Source organism: Syngnathoides biaculeatus, chromosome 11 (assembly GCF_019802595.1).
Source record: "Syngnathoides biaculeatus isolate LvHL_M chromosome 11, ASM1980259v1, whole genome shotgun sequence".
NCBI classification, from domain to species: domain Eukaryota; kingdom Metazoa; phylum Chordata; class Actinopteri; order Syngnathiformes; family Syngnathidae; genus Syngnathoides; species Syngnathoides biaculeatus.
This window is the reverse complement of record NC_084650.1, coordinates 14463699-14480867: the sequence shown is the minus strand read 5'-3', so window position 1 is coordinate 14480867 and position 17169 is coordinate 14463699. Positions and strand designations below refer to the sequence as shown.

The following is a 17169-nucleotide window of genomic DNA, read 5'->3' as shown; positions in this document are numbered from 1 at the left end:
GGGGGAAAACGGGAAAAAAGAAGTTTCACTTTGGGTCGTCCGTTACTGATCGGTTTGTGCTGTTTGATGAGCAAAGATGCAAACTAGCGTCTAGCAAAATGATTGAAGAACTATAAAGAGAGTTGCTGAATAATTTGATAATCACTTTGTTGCTTATAAGCGATTACTTAATAATTAACTTTCGCTTCTGACTCGCCCCAATTCCCGCTGCCTTAATCGGACTCTTGGTCGAGAGTTTGTGAACAAGCGGTTCAGTTTTGTACAGTACAACCTCGGTTTTCAACCACAATCCGTTCCAGAAGGATTTGTTCAAAAACCAAATCGATATTTTGTATTAGAATTAATGGAAAAGGAAATAATGCGTTCCAAGCCTCAGAAACTAGGCTTTTTAAAGCTTTTTTTTTTTTTTAGCTTTTCCTAATAATAAATTGCATAGTATACATACATGTATAGTTTGAATACTTTGTATAATAAAATAATTGAAGAAATATATTTATTTTTTGTTCAAAATGTATGCTTCAGTAGTAGAGTAGGCTAGGCTGGAGTGACTCAACCCCGAGCCTTGTAAACGTTTTTTTTTTTTTTTTAATGAACAGAAGTGCAGAATAACTAAACAAGCAATAATTAATGAGGGGGGGGGGCGGGCCAAAAATGTTTTTTTCTTTTTAAAAACGTAACATACAAAAACATTTACTCGTAACTCCAGCAAACAACATCTTTGAAACAAAAGAAAAAAGCAGAAATGCTAATTGAACAGAGCATTATTAAAGTTTACGAGAAAAAAACAATGCAAAACTATCAACTTCCGTATCAAATCTCTTCGGTGGGGAGTTCTTTTCTTTTCCCTAAGAATTTATCTCGCGTCACTTCTTTGGAGCCAAGATTGGGGGGTTAATAGTCTTCAATAGGAGGAAAAATGTAGCTACCGGGACACGTCTGCGCACAGAGGCTGCGTTATACACAATAACAACTGGTCGGGCCGTTATATTATTTCCGGGTTTTGTTGGGGGCGGCGTTCGAGTACTGATTTTCATTCGAAAACAGAAGCAGAAAACTCTTGAAATTTTCCCTCGAAAACACATTTGTTCAAAAACTGACTTATTCGCTGTACATATTATGTTTCTACCTTTTACGAGATAGTGTCCGACTTCCCCCATGCGTTATAAGCCGCGTTGATCATTTAAGCATTTAACGAGGGTTTAACTCTTTTCAACGTCTGCCATCTGAACGGTTCGCGTCGCCAGGTGAGCGCTGGACCTACTTGTCCTCCACGATCTCCCTGTAGGTCTTGATGCTTCTCCTCCTGTGGGAGACGCACTGCCCGCCGGTCATCAGCTGCTCCATCAGCTTCCTCTCCTCCTCCTTCTTGATGAGGTCCTGCGAGATGCTGCGCCGCCGACTTTTCCACCGGGCCAGGTCCTAACCACGCGCCAACCGCCACGGTTATTAAAACTGTAACGTCGCATGTATTTTGTATGAAAAAAAAAAACCAAGTGCAAATTCAGATGAGTTTGTTGCAAGCAGGTGTCGAGGCGAGTGATTTAATTTTGGCCGCACGCCGAACTTTTTCACCCGCTTGAGCCGCAAGTGTTTTTTGCAGCAAAATAATTCAGAACGTTTCATTTGCAAAATCAATTTCTTCATAAAATAAATAAATAAATAAATAAAAAAGAACCACTGATGTGTAAAATTCAGGTGTCCCAATATTTTTTATAATACACTATTTTCGGCATAAAGGGGGGGAAAAGATAACAAAACTACCACGAAAGGATCAATGATGTCGGATCGCTCACATCCTGCCAGTGGCTGTCCTCCTCCTTCATCTGATTGTACTGATTGTGCATCAGCTCGTGACGCACGTGACTGTGAGGCGGCAAGATGGCGGCGGCGGTGGCGGCGGCGTCTTCGCTGCGCATGTCGATCAGGCTCACGCTCCTGCAGAGGGTACGAGAGAACAAGAAAAAGAGAGGGCAAAAAAAAAAAAAATAACCAATAAACGAGCTGCAAAATATGCGCGTTTGGCATTGCTGCAGACGTCCCACGTGTGATGTTTTGCGTGGTTATGCGGGGATGGAAGACATGCGATGGAGTTTGAAACATTGCAAAATAATTTTTTTTCATTTGGAGTGGGCGCCTACGCCTAATTTGAAGCCGTTTTAGGCTTTTAAACCTCTGACGTAATGAAAACTGATATGACCGACGCTGCACTAAATTGAGTGTCCTTAAGTGGGCAGCGTCCCATTTTTGGGACGTCATGATTTTCATGCATTATATCCTTCAGTATATCAAAATATTCAAGTGTTTTAATCTGAAGCCATAATTTGGCATCAGGAGAGGATAACGCATCGGTCAAATTTAGCATGGCTTGATTTCCCTTTCCTTCCTGACCCAACATGGCTGCCTCAAATTATCATATAAATTTAACCATAAACGAAAAAGAAGTGTTATTTCCTTGATTGTAGCCTGTGAGGAGACTTTTATCTCAGTAAGGCAAAAAATTGCCACCCCACCCATGAATGGGTTAACTCCAATTGCGGTATTACGCCGTGTGGTGGCATTATATCAGAAAAAGATGTAAATGATTCCCAAACAGGTTAATCCACAAATAGCAGATTTTCGTTTCCTACCGCAAATGTGTTGGGACAATCGCGAAAATGGTAAACGTAACGTTAATGTGTGTGATACTGTTTTTCTTAATCTTTCCATATTTTCCGTAAAACCGCAAAATGTTTGGTATCAACTTGCTATTTATCGGCTAGTAAAATTAATTTTGGATATATAAGTATGTAATAAATGTATTTCTCATATTGTTGTGAGCAGTCAGACAAAAATATCAACCTAGGAAAAGACATTTATTCCACTTTTTGGAAACAGGAACATTTCAAGGTCATTATGAATATATCATATATATTTTTCTACTTTTCTTGTTATGTTCTCCACCTATTCGTACATGTGGTGACGTAAAAGTCGAGGAAAATGCAAATTTCCCGACGGCAACACGATCGCTGTACGGAACGGACGCTGTTTGGGCGGCGGCCTCCGCGGGCATGACTGACGGTGCGCATCCCTCGAATGAAAAGCGCTGGCAGATTCTCCCCCACCCGGTAATTGGATGACTTACTGTGGGTCATGTGACACGCTGGCAGGACGCGTGGGGGCATGGAGAGACAAACAACAGACAGACACAAGTGGGGATTATTGAACGGAAGACACGGAAAAATGGTTTGCCTATCAAAGCGGCTGAATGGTGTTGCGGCAAACATTCACAAGGGGGCGGTCTTATCCACAAAGCAACTGCTGGAGTTGCCAACCACCACTCATCTAAAATAAAAGACTGGATGGCTCATTGGCAACCAAAACTGAAGTCGCCATCCGCCATCTTGATACTCCCAAAACAAGCATGGCAACCTGTGCGTTAATCGCCAGTTTCGTGGCTGTGAGAAAACATTCCATAGGTAAGTTAGAAAGATTTACTTTGACACTGTTAAAGTTTGTTTGTAAAGGTTTTTTTTTTTTTTTTTTCCGATGAACTTAATTCATTGGAACAAAGTTTTGTTCACGGTTCTTGTTGTTCACTGATCATGCTCTGCTTCACCTTTATAGGCCGACGGTTTTTCGCAAAAAAAAAAGCGATGTCAATATTTTCCCAAACTTCATCAGTGGAAAAGCAAGAAAACACATTTTCTGTGAAATTTTTGATGAATTTCGTAATACAGAACGCTGAAATTGAATTTGATTTTCAAATGCGAGGAAACAAATTGAAATTTACGTCGCAGAGATAACAAATGAACAATCCGTTTAGCATGTATTTTCCCATATATCCACAAATATATCTGACTTAAAATTTTATGTTTTTATGACAACAAAATGCTTATTTTTTGCGATGTCATGATGATAGTGCTTCACAGCATATTTTGGGAAAAGTTAACATATCACAGAAATCGGGCCCTAGGTAATATGCAAGGCTTCTTGCTAGTCTCGATGTTCTATGTCTTTCCTTTGCACTTCGCCTTTTTAGGCTTACCAAGTCCAATTAAAAATCATTCATGTTATCAGAACTGAAAAAATGTCAAGCTCACACGACTAGTTTTAATTCTACACGCCAAATTTTGAGGAAAAACCCCGCCATAATCCAACCTGTAAACCGTGTCCGCCACATGTTTTGGGAGTACCAAGATGGCGGCCAACTGGCTTCAACCAATCGACATAACGCTCGATGTGTATGCGCTATCCAGTCTTTTTTTTTCTTTTTTAAAGATCAGTGCCAATCACCAGCTCATATAAATTGAAGCAAAAGGGACAGAAGTTTTTTATTATTTTTTTTTTTTTTAAAGGGGACATATTATGGAACACTTACTTTTTCAATACAAGTAAGATGTGTTGCCGGAGATCCTGCACACCCATCAAATGTGAAACTAATCTTTGTCAGCATGCTGCATCTGAAAACGCATTTGTGACCGAGTACTTCTGAATTTCACCTAACTGGGATGTCACAATTAGACTTATTAAAATAATATACTCAACCTGCAGCTTTCAAGCAGAAGAAGGACTGAATGGAAGCATGCCAGAGCTGCAGTGCTACCGCAGATTAGCCTATGCTAACAGTGTTAGCATTTGATAAGTAGCAAATAATGAAACGCTAGGCTAAGTTGTCGACATGGGGGTGTCGGCATTTTTGTGTTGGGAATACATTGATCGACATCATTGATTCTCTGATCTTGATACAAATAGCAATAGTTGTACGCGAACAAACAAACCAAAATACAGATTCGAATGAAAGTCGCAGCTACAGCACGTTGAAAATGTATTTTTGATACAATACAGTTACTTTTAATGCACAGCACATTTTAAGTACAGTTCAAATGTATTTTACCATAAGTTCACAATATCGACATTTCATCTTTAACGACTGGCGGCTTGGTGTATGTATCGCAAACGATGCGTTGGAGGAGGAGCTCCATTTGGACCGTAAATCCTCCAGAACTTTTGGTGGGTGGGCAAAAGGTGCAGCTGTCCCGCTCAGGCATCGAATGTGATCAGCGGAAGGAAGGAAACAAAGCTCGTTTCCTAACATCCGATATTTGTCTGTACCACAGTCTCGCTCCTTGCCCGTTACGCTGTGATTACAACAACAATGCTATATATAGATTTGTATCATTAGCATACGCTAATTGTAAAGTGAAAGCGGGATTAGCAAACAAATAAAATGAAAGGACTATTATGGAGAAAAAGGAATAGTAGCCTAAATATTGTGGAGTAATGACATGTTAGAGCGCGGGATCGTCTTAAATCCTGCGGGGAACATTTTTGGACACCAAACTTAAATCTGTATGATTATTTTTTTATATAGAACTGAAAATGTATTATTTGTTAATGTGCAAATAGTAATAGGTATCTTGCGTGCCTGCAAAACCATCAAGTGATAAACTTGGAAAAAAAAGTACTGTAATTTCCGGCCTACAGAGCGCAGCTGGTTACAAGCCTCGGTACACAGAAAGAGTTTAACACGGAGGTGTCAAACTCAAGGCTCGTGGGCCAGATCCGGCCCGCCACATGACTTGCCATGGCTCGCAGAGGCAAAACATGTATGTCAACTTCTGTGATTCTTATTCAAATCTGTACCAAAATCTCAAATTGTCAAATCATACATCACATTGTTGAGGTATTGCAAGCATTTTTACGTTAGCAAACATCAATAATAGTTGAAAAAACAATTTTCCATCTTTTTGGCATGCTTGTGTCAGTTTTGCTCTTCACACCACTTTTTAGACTCGGGGCTCAACAAGCAGCTCCACACTTTGTCACCGCGGTAACGAAAGACTTCAAAACAGACAAATTTCTCCTAGTCAAAAATTAGGACTTTTTTATGATTAAAAATTACACTAATGCCCCTTGGGAACCGTTTTAAATTGAGAAAAACAAAACAATATTTCTCCGATCATGAAAGCATGTTTATGAAGCGCTCTCGATAAGATTGTTATATTGACTTTCTCAAGTGTGTCTCTTGTAAAGATACATCTTTTTGTCATTTCTAATATGCCGAGAGGGCTCCCCACACAGCCTTGATGGAAAATGACACGGATTTGCCTGTTGTAATACGAGCGCATGACAGTGTTATTACGTCTTGGCAGCGCTAACGTACACACGCCGCTGTGAAGAACGCGAGCGGGAGCTCATTTCAAAGGGAAACAAAAAAAAAATCCAAGAACTCGACATATACAAGTCAGATGTCGGCCAAGGATTAGTTTTCAACTCCCTTGAAATGCTGATGACAAAGAATCGGTACCATCTGCTCGGCAGAGAGAGAGAGACGGGAAAAATGAGGAGTGGGGTGGGGGGGGGGGGACGGCACATGAAACTCTTGGCGATTTCAGTAAGATTGCCAATACCAAACTGCGCCGCCTCGGTTGCAAAATGGACCCCCCCTTTGTGAACACAGCCCTAGAGCGCAAATAGCTGATCTTCTCCATATTTGTATTTTATGAATCAGCCATAACGTGTCTGTTTTAAGGAAGCGCCAACAAGCAGAGGCACCCACCTCAAAGGTCTTTCGCCCCCTATCGGCGAGGTGGCCGTACTCCAGCTCTTGCGCTCGCCGCCGTCCTTGTCGCGGGTCGCCAGCTTGCGCGCCGGCGCCGGTACGTAGCCGCTCTGGTTGCACTTGTTGGGCAGGTACTGGTTGAAGGGCACGGCGGTGCGCGGCTCGCTCACTGAGGTGCGGCGGGCCAGCATGTCGTCCTTGTGGATGTCGGGAGTTTTACGGAGCGGCGGGCCGTCCGACTCGGAGTCGCTGCCGTGTCCTGTCGTGGGGGGCGGAGGAGAAGATCATTTACAGCGGGGGTTTCGTAACGATGCGCAAATACTTTGTTGCAGCTACTGTACTGCACTGTCACGATATGTACTTTACTCGAGTATTTTTCCTGTTGATTTTTTTTAAATTTACTCCAATACATCCACTTTCTATATCACTTATCATCTCCCAAAATTGGAGTTAAAATGATGGCTTTTAAGTGAGTTCAGCACATACAGTGATGCCTCGGTTCTCGACCGCGTAATCCGTTCCAGAAAACGGTTCGAGAAGTGATTTGTTCGAAAACCGAATCGATGTTTCCCATTACAATGAATAGAAAAAGAAATAATGCGTTCCAAGCCTAAAAAAAAAAAAAAAAAAAGCTTGTTAAAGCATTTTTTTTTAGCTTTTCCTGATAATAAACTGCACAGTAAAAATACATGTATAGTTTAAATACCTTATATCATAAAGCTGGGAGCCCATTGCCATATCTGTAGCGACTCAGCCCCCAGCCTTGTAAACTTTTTTAATTAACAAAAGTGCAGAATAACTTTAAACAAGCAACTTGCCTTCTTTGGAGCCATGACTGGAGGCTCATACGTTAGTCCTCGATAAGAAGAAAAACAACAGTCGCTACCGGGACATGTCGGTGTACAGAGGCTGCGTTATACAGAATAACAAAAGTGCGATGGTTGCACCGCGTGTTATGTCATTTCCGTGTTTTTTCGAGTTGGGGGGGTCGAATAGACAATAACAAAACGCGTCATGTGTGGGCCAGCTGCTTGCGCCATGCGCATTATGTTATTTCCAGGTTTTTTTGGCAGCGTGGGAATTCACAACAAAGCGCGTCGTGGGTCAGCCGGCCAGGCAGCGCGCATTATGTTATTTCCGGGTTTTGTCGGGGGCGTTCGAGTACCGAATTTTGTTCGAAAACAGAAGCAAAAAAAAAAATCTCGAAATGTTTGGTTCGAGAACCCAGGCTTTACTGTAATTGGTTACTGCAAAACAAGCGGTATTACTAAAGACCAGCACAAATTCATCATCAGATCGCCGCCCCCCCCCCCGCACACTTTATCAGACAATTTTCGAAATGGGCCGGTTTCCCCTTCAAGTTTCACCTAAAATGGGAACTTGTGCTTTTGTATACAAAATATGTCTCTCTCTCTCTCTCTCTTTTGAATCCTTGCCCACGCATCAAAGGTGCTATTAATTACCCTATCAATTACATTTTCTTTTATCTGCTTATCTTTGACAATTTCCAGTACTGTTTATTCGAAATGTGCATTAGCTCAGTTGCAGTTTCATATGTGATTCTAGGACTAAAAATTAGGATAACTTCTCATGTTTTTGACCCATGTGTCTCTCTCAAAAATGCTTTTTAAACCCATTAAACGTGAACATGTGCCAAAGCCCGCAAACGGATCACAAGACTGAATCCGACAAAACGAGATGACTCAAATGCTTCCCAAGGATATAAAATCATCACCGTATCTCTTTGCAACAGACATAAATCACGCGATTACATCTGCCGAACTCCCGCCCGACGAATATGATTTGAATCCCGGCATTCCAGGCCGCGTCTCATTTCACAACACGCCAATAAACCAGGTGACACCTGGATTGGCAATACGACCTCTGTGCTTGGTTTAAAAAAAAAAAAGAAAAAAAAATCCCCCCATGTTACATAATAATCCCCTGCGTAAACATGGAGCGGAGGCAGGATGAGGATGTGGTGTTTACCATTCCTGCAGTGTGCGCTCACCACTCCTGCCTGGCTCAGTAGCGCACGCCTGAATGTGCGCACTCGTCAGGTAATGGATACCTGCTTTACTCCAGAAATTCCCTCCCTAAAATGTTTTTCCACATTTACTGCCGGAATATCGAACGAGACTATCGAGCATTTGGGATCAAGTCAATAAAAAGTAAGCGGAGCACAAAGCGGACGGAAACTGGATTGACACAAATGTCTACTCAAACCTAATGAAGAACCTTGGCATTATAGTTGACATCAGGATAATCCATTATCCAGGCCGCTTATCCTCACAAGGGTCAAGGGAAAGCCGGAGCCTATCCCAGCTAGCTTTGGGCGAAAGGCGGACTACACCCCGAACAGGTCGCCGGGCAGATGTCGACAGCATCACTGAGCGGGAATCGATCCCACGCTGCCCGCACCAAAAGCAGGCGTGCGTACCGACCGCGACTCCGTCGGTGAAAACGATGTCATGTTAATATTTTCTAAAATGAACACGACATCTCTTGATTGATTCTTTGCGAGGGAAAAGCATGATGACCACAAAATGCCGCATTCGTAAACACGATCAAGTGACTGCGGTGGAGATCGAAAGTTTTTCCTCGGATTGAATTCGCCTTTTCTTTGGGTGCTCGTGATTGCCTTCGGGGGCGACTGGCTTTACAGAGGCCGATTGTGCGGGAGATTTGGACGCCAGGCTCAGGGCGAGGTGGGGGTAGGGGGAGCGGGAGGGCGTCCTGGCTCTAGTCTTGGACCCACAGTGGTGAAAAAAAACAATATTGTGAAATACATAATAGATTCTATTACAATGATGTATAAATAGGCATAATGAAATTCACCCAAATAGTTCTTGTATTAAAAAATATATAAATATCTATTTTGTAGGGCGGCTCAGCTGGTAAAACGTTGGCCTCACAGTTCTGAGACGTTGGCCTCCCCAAATGTGTGTCACTGAGGTCCCGGGTTCGATCCTGGCCCCGCCAGTGTGGAGTTTGCATGTTCTCCCCGTGCCTGCGTGGGTTTTCTCCGAGTGGGCACTCCGGTTTCCTCCCACATCCCCAAAACGTGCAACATTAATTGGACACTCTAAATTGCCCATAGGTGAGATTGTGAGTGCGGCTCTTTGTCTCGATGTACCCTGCGATCGACTGGCAACCGGTTCTGTCATGATCCTGCTGGTCCAGCTCTGGCTGCGCGGGCGCCCGCACGGTCGCGCTGATTGGGAGTCACACACCTGCGCCTCACGCTGGCTGATTGGCCCCAGTGTATATAGGACCATGGGGACGACTGGTCCGGCGCCAGATCGTTGAGGTTCATGCCCTGTTCCAGCACCCCCGTATCTCTGATCATATTCCTGTGTGTACAGACCTCTGCCTGTTCTCCGACCGACCCCGTAAGCCTGACTCCTTTGACACTTCTGCCTTTCTTGATCGATCTCATGTGTGTACCGACTCCTGCCTGCCCTCTCATCTGCTCTCTACGCCCGACGTCCTGATTACCGCTGCTATACCTGACTGCCTGCCCGATCCCCGACCTTGGATTAATAAACGTTTTTCCCGAATTACACCTGCGTCTCCTGACTCCTGCATTTGGGTCCTACCTCCGTTCCGATGGGTCGTGACAGGTTCAGGGTGTACCCCGCCTCCTGGCCGTTGACAGCTGGGATGGGCTCCAGCACTCTCCGCGACCCTTGTGAGGATCAGCGGCTAAGAAAATGAATGGATGGATCTATTTTGTAATATATTTTAAGTAATTTTTTGGGGTTAAGTGGCATGAGATTATATTTTTTAATTGTAATGGTATCAGTGCAATATTCCAAATGAAAATTTCCAGGTTAATGGTTATTTTTTAAAAAATGAAACACTTAAAACATTACATAATTGTAAAAATTGAGAAAGAAATATTTTAAATTCTATTTATTTTTACAAAGCATTTTATTATACACTGGCCTCAACCTCACCATGACCCCCACCACCCCCAATTTGACCTCCAAAACAGACACTCACTAACCTTCTTCAAGTCCAAACACACATGTAGTATTCCAGACTGTTTATTCACTTTAACATTTGGTTTATGTTTTATTGTCGTTGGTGGTTACAAGCAGGGTCACATGACTGGTTAAAGTTGCAAATATCGAATACAACGTAACAGAGCTTCATCTTGTGATCGAATCGGCGGAAGATTTATTTCAACTCTCTAGTCGGCGTTCAGCTCCGTGAATCCTCCTCGTGTTGTTGTTTGTCCATTTTCAAGGTTCAAAGTATTCCAGCACAGTTATGACCGCATTCAACCTGGCTCATAATTCAATCTTGGAGGGGGGTTCCAGTTGGCAACTTTCCATTTAAGGTGGGCGCGTATACGTCGTCGGGCAATGTGTTGGCGGAGTGATGCGGGCAGAGAAGAAAGCATAGCGATGGTGGGTGTGTTTTTTTTTTTTTTTGTTTTTCCATTTTTCCTTTGGACTTTGTTAGGTTACTGATTTATTTCATGGAACTGCTTAAGCAGCTTTTTTTTTTTGGTCATTGCTGCTATACTGTATGCTCCTTTGTGCAAAGCTGCAGTGGCTGAAACATGGAGGCGGGGGGTGGGGGGTGTATGCCACAAAAGTTACGGTAAACCATGCAAGAGGTCGGCAAATCCTGTCCGAGTTCAGCGTATGTACTGTCATGCATCAATGTCCATGATGCTATACTTCCCACTTTGCACTTATTGTAGAAGAATTACTGTAGCATATTTTGTATTAATTACCATATACAAACATGCAACAAGATATTAATTTCTTTTACAGTAGTCCCTTGCATTTTTTAGGTTTTTCCCTCCGGAACAAAATCTGCTAAGTACTCACCATATAGAATCCCTCCTCAATATTGTTCTTTGTATCTAGTTGTATTTTATTGATTGTACTGTTATTAATATGGGTTTATTTGTTAACAATGCAGCTGTGACAGGTTTATTGACAAAACTGACGTTTAAATTCCTTAAAATAGCCATCATACGATGCAGCCTATGTTAACTTTACACGCTTGTGTGGCATGAGTGAAAACAAAGATCTTAAATCAACTTCTATTAAAAAAAAAACACATCTGAAATTCTTCAAAAGGCCTTTTGATTTCAGTGGGCGTAATCCTGCAATAACATACAACGCGGAACAACGGGCCACACGATAGCCCAGCTGTGAAAGCACAAACGGGTCCTGGTCCATCTGAATGAGGTACTGCATGCGCGCACCTTTCACAAGACTTTGTGCTCGCTGACAAGACTGCAGAGGTGGGATTAAGTCATACATGTGCAAATCTGAAGTCTGGACTGAATTACTGTATCTTGAAAATGTATTCTCATGTAAAAAAAAAAACAAAAAAAAAAAAAGGAAAACTTGTTGTTCTAGTCCAAATCAGGTCAAATCTGATGAATGGCAAGCCAAGGTCAAATTCAGTTATAATTTTTGAGCAAGCAAGTCCCAGCCCCTGAAATAAAATTTTATTCAGGTAAAATCACGAGACTCGTGTCCCCTACCACTGCTAAAAGGAAACAACTTCTGCCTGTCAATTGTATTAATTATGAGATTTTGGGGGTCGCATGGGGTTCCTACCGTCACTGCTGCCGCGCGCCGCCAGCACATCCGGCGACGGCGTCTGTTGCGAGCGGAAGCCGAACGAGTCCAGGCTGTCGAAGGAGTCCTCGCGGCAATGCCGAGGCGGGGAGAGCGAATCGCTGCGCTCCGATTCCCAGCAGTCAATGTACCCGCTGTCCCGGATGCTGCGTTGGGGGCTTTCGGCCTCCTCCGCTTCCTAAAAAGTGCGAGGGGAAAGATTGAGGGACGGGAATGCTGACAGCTAGCAGGCCAATGATCCACGTGGAAATTTTATATTAATTAGAGAACTTATTGGAAAAAAAAGCCAAGAACAACAACAACAAAAAAAGACGACAAATGGTATGCTAATTTTTTTATCTCAAACCAGGAAAAATGAGAAAAATAATCAGGTAATATTTCTGATTAGAACCGATAATATACAAATATACCGTCATTTCCGGCCTACAAGCTGCAACTTTTTTTCCACAAGCTTTCAACCTTGCGGTTTATGTGGTGATTGCGGATAATTTGCGCATTTTTTATAACGGCCGCAAGCGGGCACTTGAGCGGAAAAGGCAAGAATGAGACCGGTGGAATATCTGTGCCACGGAAGTGACTTTTACTGCCCCTGTCAGCGGTGTGTTAGCGTTAGCGCTGTGCGAGTGTGTTACTGCCATTTCTCAGTGATATTTACTGGTAAGTTTTATTTTAACCAGCCCTGTTAGCATTAGCACTAGCATTAGCGCAGAGCTAGTGCCACGCTAGCATTACACTTTCTTTGTAAATATCTCGTGTTTCAATGTGGGTTTCAATGTGGCACTTGTGGCCTTTACACAGCTGCGGCGGGCGGATGTATGTAGCAAATGGTATTTCCTTTACAAATGTACTGGGTGAGGCTTTTAACCAGGTGCGCTCTGTAGGCCGGGAATTACGATATCTGTACTAACAAAATGGTGTAACACGCAATATACTGTGTACAGAAAGGACTATGGCAGATCAATAAGGCTTTAGACTATCTAAAGAGATCAAGCAATTAAATGTTAGCTAGTCAAGCATATTTTTTTTAAAGGATATTTTTATACTTCTCATGTCGTCCTTCAAACCTCCACACCAGCTCTAATTTGTTCTAAAAAAAAAAAACGAAACCTGTTGGCTCACATGCCTGTTTGGAAAGTCTTGAGGTGCTAATGGAAGTGGGGAAAGGCCTTTCCTGTCTCGCATAGTTTAAAAAAAAACAAACAAAAAAAACATCTGTTCATTTTTATTGTGTAACCACAATTCTGAGGTATAACAATGGTACATAAATGAAAAGACAAAGCAAATGTGTTTATATTGCACATTCCATACACAAGGTAATCCAATGTTTTTTATACGTTTGAAACCATTTAACAAACAGCTTATATACATTTAAAATAGATTAAAAAAAAGACAAGTACCATTAAAACGGTTTACAGTGCAATAAACATTTAAAGTTGCATATGCTCTAAAAGTATGAGGGGGGAAAAAAAAAAAAGAGTTTTGAAAAAGTTTTTAACCTGGATATGAAACGATTCACACTTGGCTGACGTCACCTGTGTTGGCAACTTATTCCATTTGTCGCTAAATGTTGCTTCACCATATTTGCTTTGATCTCTGCGCTCCACTATTTGACCAGAGTCTGTCAATCTCGGATCCCGACTGGGTTGGTATACTTTCATGTATTCCGGACCTAAACCATTTAGCGATTTATAGACCAGTAGCAGAACTTTAAAATCTATTCTAAAGCTGAATGGAAGCCAGTGTAAGGACTTTAGAATTGGCGTTATATGCCCTGACCGCTTTGTTTTGGTTACAACCGAAGCTGCAGTCAGAAGATCATTACAATAGCCAAGTCTGATTGAGACCAGTGCATTTTAACTCAAGACAACGAAGGAACCTAAACTGTGAAAATAAAGAAACCCTAAATGATCTACTGTTGGTACAACAGCATTAAAGTTTTTGAGGAGACATGAACTTTTGTTGCATAATTTAAAACAGTTTGTCAAATGATTTCAAAGAAATCCGTGCCGGCCCCCAGTTTTCCCGAACATGCCCCCGTTTAAAACAAGTGGATTTGATCAAAGGAATGGAAACCTTTCGCATCTGTGAAAGTAGGCCCTCGAACTCCCTCAGGTCCAACGTGGGCCCGTTGTAGGACGTACAGCCGTTGGCAGCCCGACCCAGCCAGTAGATGGTGATTAGAACCTGCACCAATCCAAAAACAGACAGAATTGAAGTCTGCGCAAGCAATTGCTGCCCCTTATCCCTTCAAGGTTCTTCTTTAAGACCATTATTGTCGGATTTTCCTATTTAGAAAAGACTCGGCAGCATCTTGGGTAGCATTCGCAAAGAGCACCGAAAAACTGGGGAATTTATCAATAGTGAATAAAAAAACATACGCGAAACAACAAGTTTTTTTGAACTCCAAACTGTACCACAATTGAAGTGTGTGAATGTCACCCCAAAAAGTGATACTCATACAGTATCCAGACAGACGCACGGTTGGCTGAAAAGAAGCACGCACAAAACACCGCGATGAGACAAAACCAGTACGACTTATTGACCTTGCCGGTCACACAGCTCGTTTATGTCAAAATAGCACTCACGCACTCTCAGGCGAAATGTTTCTGTCCGCCGCGGAAAGCACGCCGGGCCTGGCCGAGTTCCAGCGTGAACACTTTCAGCGTCAACGTGTGCGTTACGCTGCGAGTTACTGCTTGTTTGTTGACATGGATGAGGTAAAGCATAACTGCAAGTCAACTTTAAGACGCGTACATGCTTTTAGTCACGTGACAAATTTCACAAAATGTTAAATTTTAAATTCGTTACAAATACTTTAGTAAATGTCTTTTTTTTCCCCTTCAATAAATAAGTAACTAATAGAGCAGTCTGTTTTTTAAAGCACAACTTTCATATTCTACTGTTACACAAGTACCGTAATTTCCAGCCTATAAACCGTGACTATTTTCACATGTTTTCAACCTTGTGGTTTATGCGGTAATGCGGCTAATTTGTGCATTTTTTTCTAGCGAGCGGAAAAGGTAAGAGTGAGACGGTGGAATATATGTGCCGAGGAAGTGACTTTGACCGGTATATTGTTGTTGTTTTTTTTACTTGGTCTGTTAGCGCGGTGCTACTAGCATTAGCACAGTGCTGCTAGCATTAGCATGGCGCCAGTCGCGTGTTGCTGCTGTGTTTCAGTGATTTGGGTATGTTTTTTTTTTTTTTTAAACTGGCCCTGTTAGCGCGGCGCTACTAGCATTAGCACAGCGCTGCCTGCGTGTTGCTGCCGTATTTCAGTGATTTAGGTATGTTTTTGTTTTATTTTTTTTAACCGGCCCTGTTAGTGCTGTGCTACCGTGTTGCTATTGTGTATCTGCCGCTGCTGTTTGTTTTTTAAACGATAATTATTAATTTTTTTTTAACCAGCCCTGTTCATGCTACCGTGTTGTTGCTATGTTAAGCTAAGCTAAGCTAAGGTATGAAAACTTTGAAAACTCTTTCTGTGTACCGTCTTTGTAAATATCTCGTGTTTCAATGTGGGCACTTGCGGCTTTTACACAGGTGCGGCTTATGCATGTACTAAATGTATATTTCATTTTTCGTTCCTTTGGCACTGTTAAAGATGTTGCACATTCCTTTAAATCTTACGATGTGTTCTGTTCTGTTCTAAATCATCGCACAATAAGTCACTCGGGAGCCCAGAGCTTGTCGCATTTTGGGGGGAACGTTGCCGTCGCCCTTTTCAACGTGGAAACAATGCCTGCGCCTTGTCGTGTTTGTGCAGGCGCCCCGCGGTAAACATCGCACGTCTTTGGGAGGAAGGAGCTGGCCTTGCTCTCCAGTGATGAAAGTGAAAGGAGCAGGAACGCGAAAAGCGCGTTTGCCTTCCTTGAACCCTTAAGAAGTACTTCGAAATATCATTATTCATTTAAAGTCAAATGACAAAAACTGCTCTAAGATATGTTTTTTTTTTTGCTACAACTTTATACAAAAAATTGTTTAAATCAGCTTCAGTTTGAAATATACAGGCAGAAATACATATACACACACATTAAACATGTATATACATAGTTTTTTTCTAAAATGTGACACACCTTCAAAGTTATACTGCATTTAATTTTAAGACAAGTGTTTTATTATTTTAAGTGTCATTATGGCTTTTTTTTGTAGTTGTGTGTTGTGCAGGAATTTTAAAATGTGACCGTTACATTGTCTACAAAAGTAACAGAGACCCTGAAAACATATTTACAAACCGTAAGTCCAATAGGGGGGGGGGGGGGTAAGGTCTCAAAATGAAAAAAAAAAAAGTCACTTACATTTTTTAGCTTTCGGCTGCAGTCGCTCTGCCTGTGGAGAATCACACACGGAGAGAGGAATAGCGTGAGAAAGTGACTTCATATCTTGCTCAAATATTTGGCATAAGAAGAATTGAAACCAGCAGCCACCCACATAAAAAAAAAAAAAAAAAGAAAGCAAGTAGAAAAAAAGTCACATCACCAAAATCTTTTTCACAGAGGCCCGAAAATATTGTGTGGCCTCTCCTCTTCCTGGTCAAATCTGTTTCCTAAGCCAGTAAATGTGTGTCCAAAAAGTCTTCCTGTCGTGATAGCGTTTATGTAACCCGTGGAAACAAACTACCTGACGTTGACATCTATATTTAGGTTTGTTTCGTGCATTAGGATACATTACAAAAATACTTTTTTTTAAAAGGATAATTAAGTAGAAAATGCAAAATATTATTACTACTTAATAATAATAATTAGCATTTTGGTGGTTGGTTAGTTAATGTGTGATCAGCTGTTGGGGAGCTAAATTATCAATCTAACCTTGCTAGCTTAGCTACGTATGAAAAATGAAGGTGTTGGCACGGTGGAGCAAATTGGTTAGAGCATTGGCCTCACAGTTCTGAGGACTGGGGTTCAATTTCCCGTCACGCCTGTGTGGAGCTTTGAGGTTCTCCACGTGCCTGCGTGGCTTTTCTCCGGGCACTCCGGTTTCCTCTCACATCCCCAAAATATACATTCATTGGAGACTCCA

At 42.1% G+C, this 17169-nt stretch overlaps 1 protein-coding gene across 1 annotated transcript in view; it reads right to left on the bottom strand.

The window, feature by feature from the left end:
* The window catches only part of limch1b (LIM and calponin homology domains 1b), a 62648-nt gene that overhangs the window by 16769 nt on the left and 28710 nt on the right, over positions 1–17169 (bottom strand). Inside the window, exons 5-10 of the mRNA XM_061834333.1 lie at positions 16449–16479; positions 14224–14334; positions 12130–12328; positions 6539–6800; positions 1794–1935; positions 1262–1419 (exon numbers count right to left, since the gene is read on the bottom strand). Of these exons, the coding sequence (XP_061690317.1) occupies positions 1262–1419; positions 1794–1935; positions 6539–6800; positions 12130–12328; positions 14224–14334; positions 16449–16479 (903 nt within the window). The remainder of the gene's footprint in view (positions 1–1261; positions 1420–1793; positions 1936–6538; positions 6801–12129; positions 12329–14223; positions 14335–16448; positions 16480–17169) is intronic.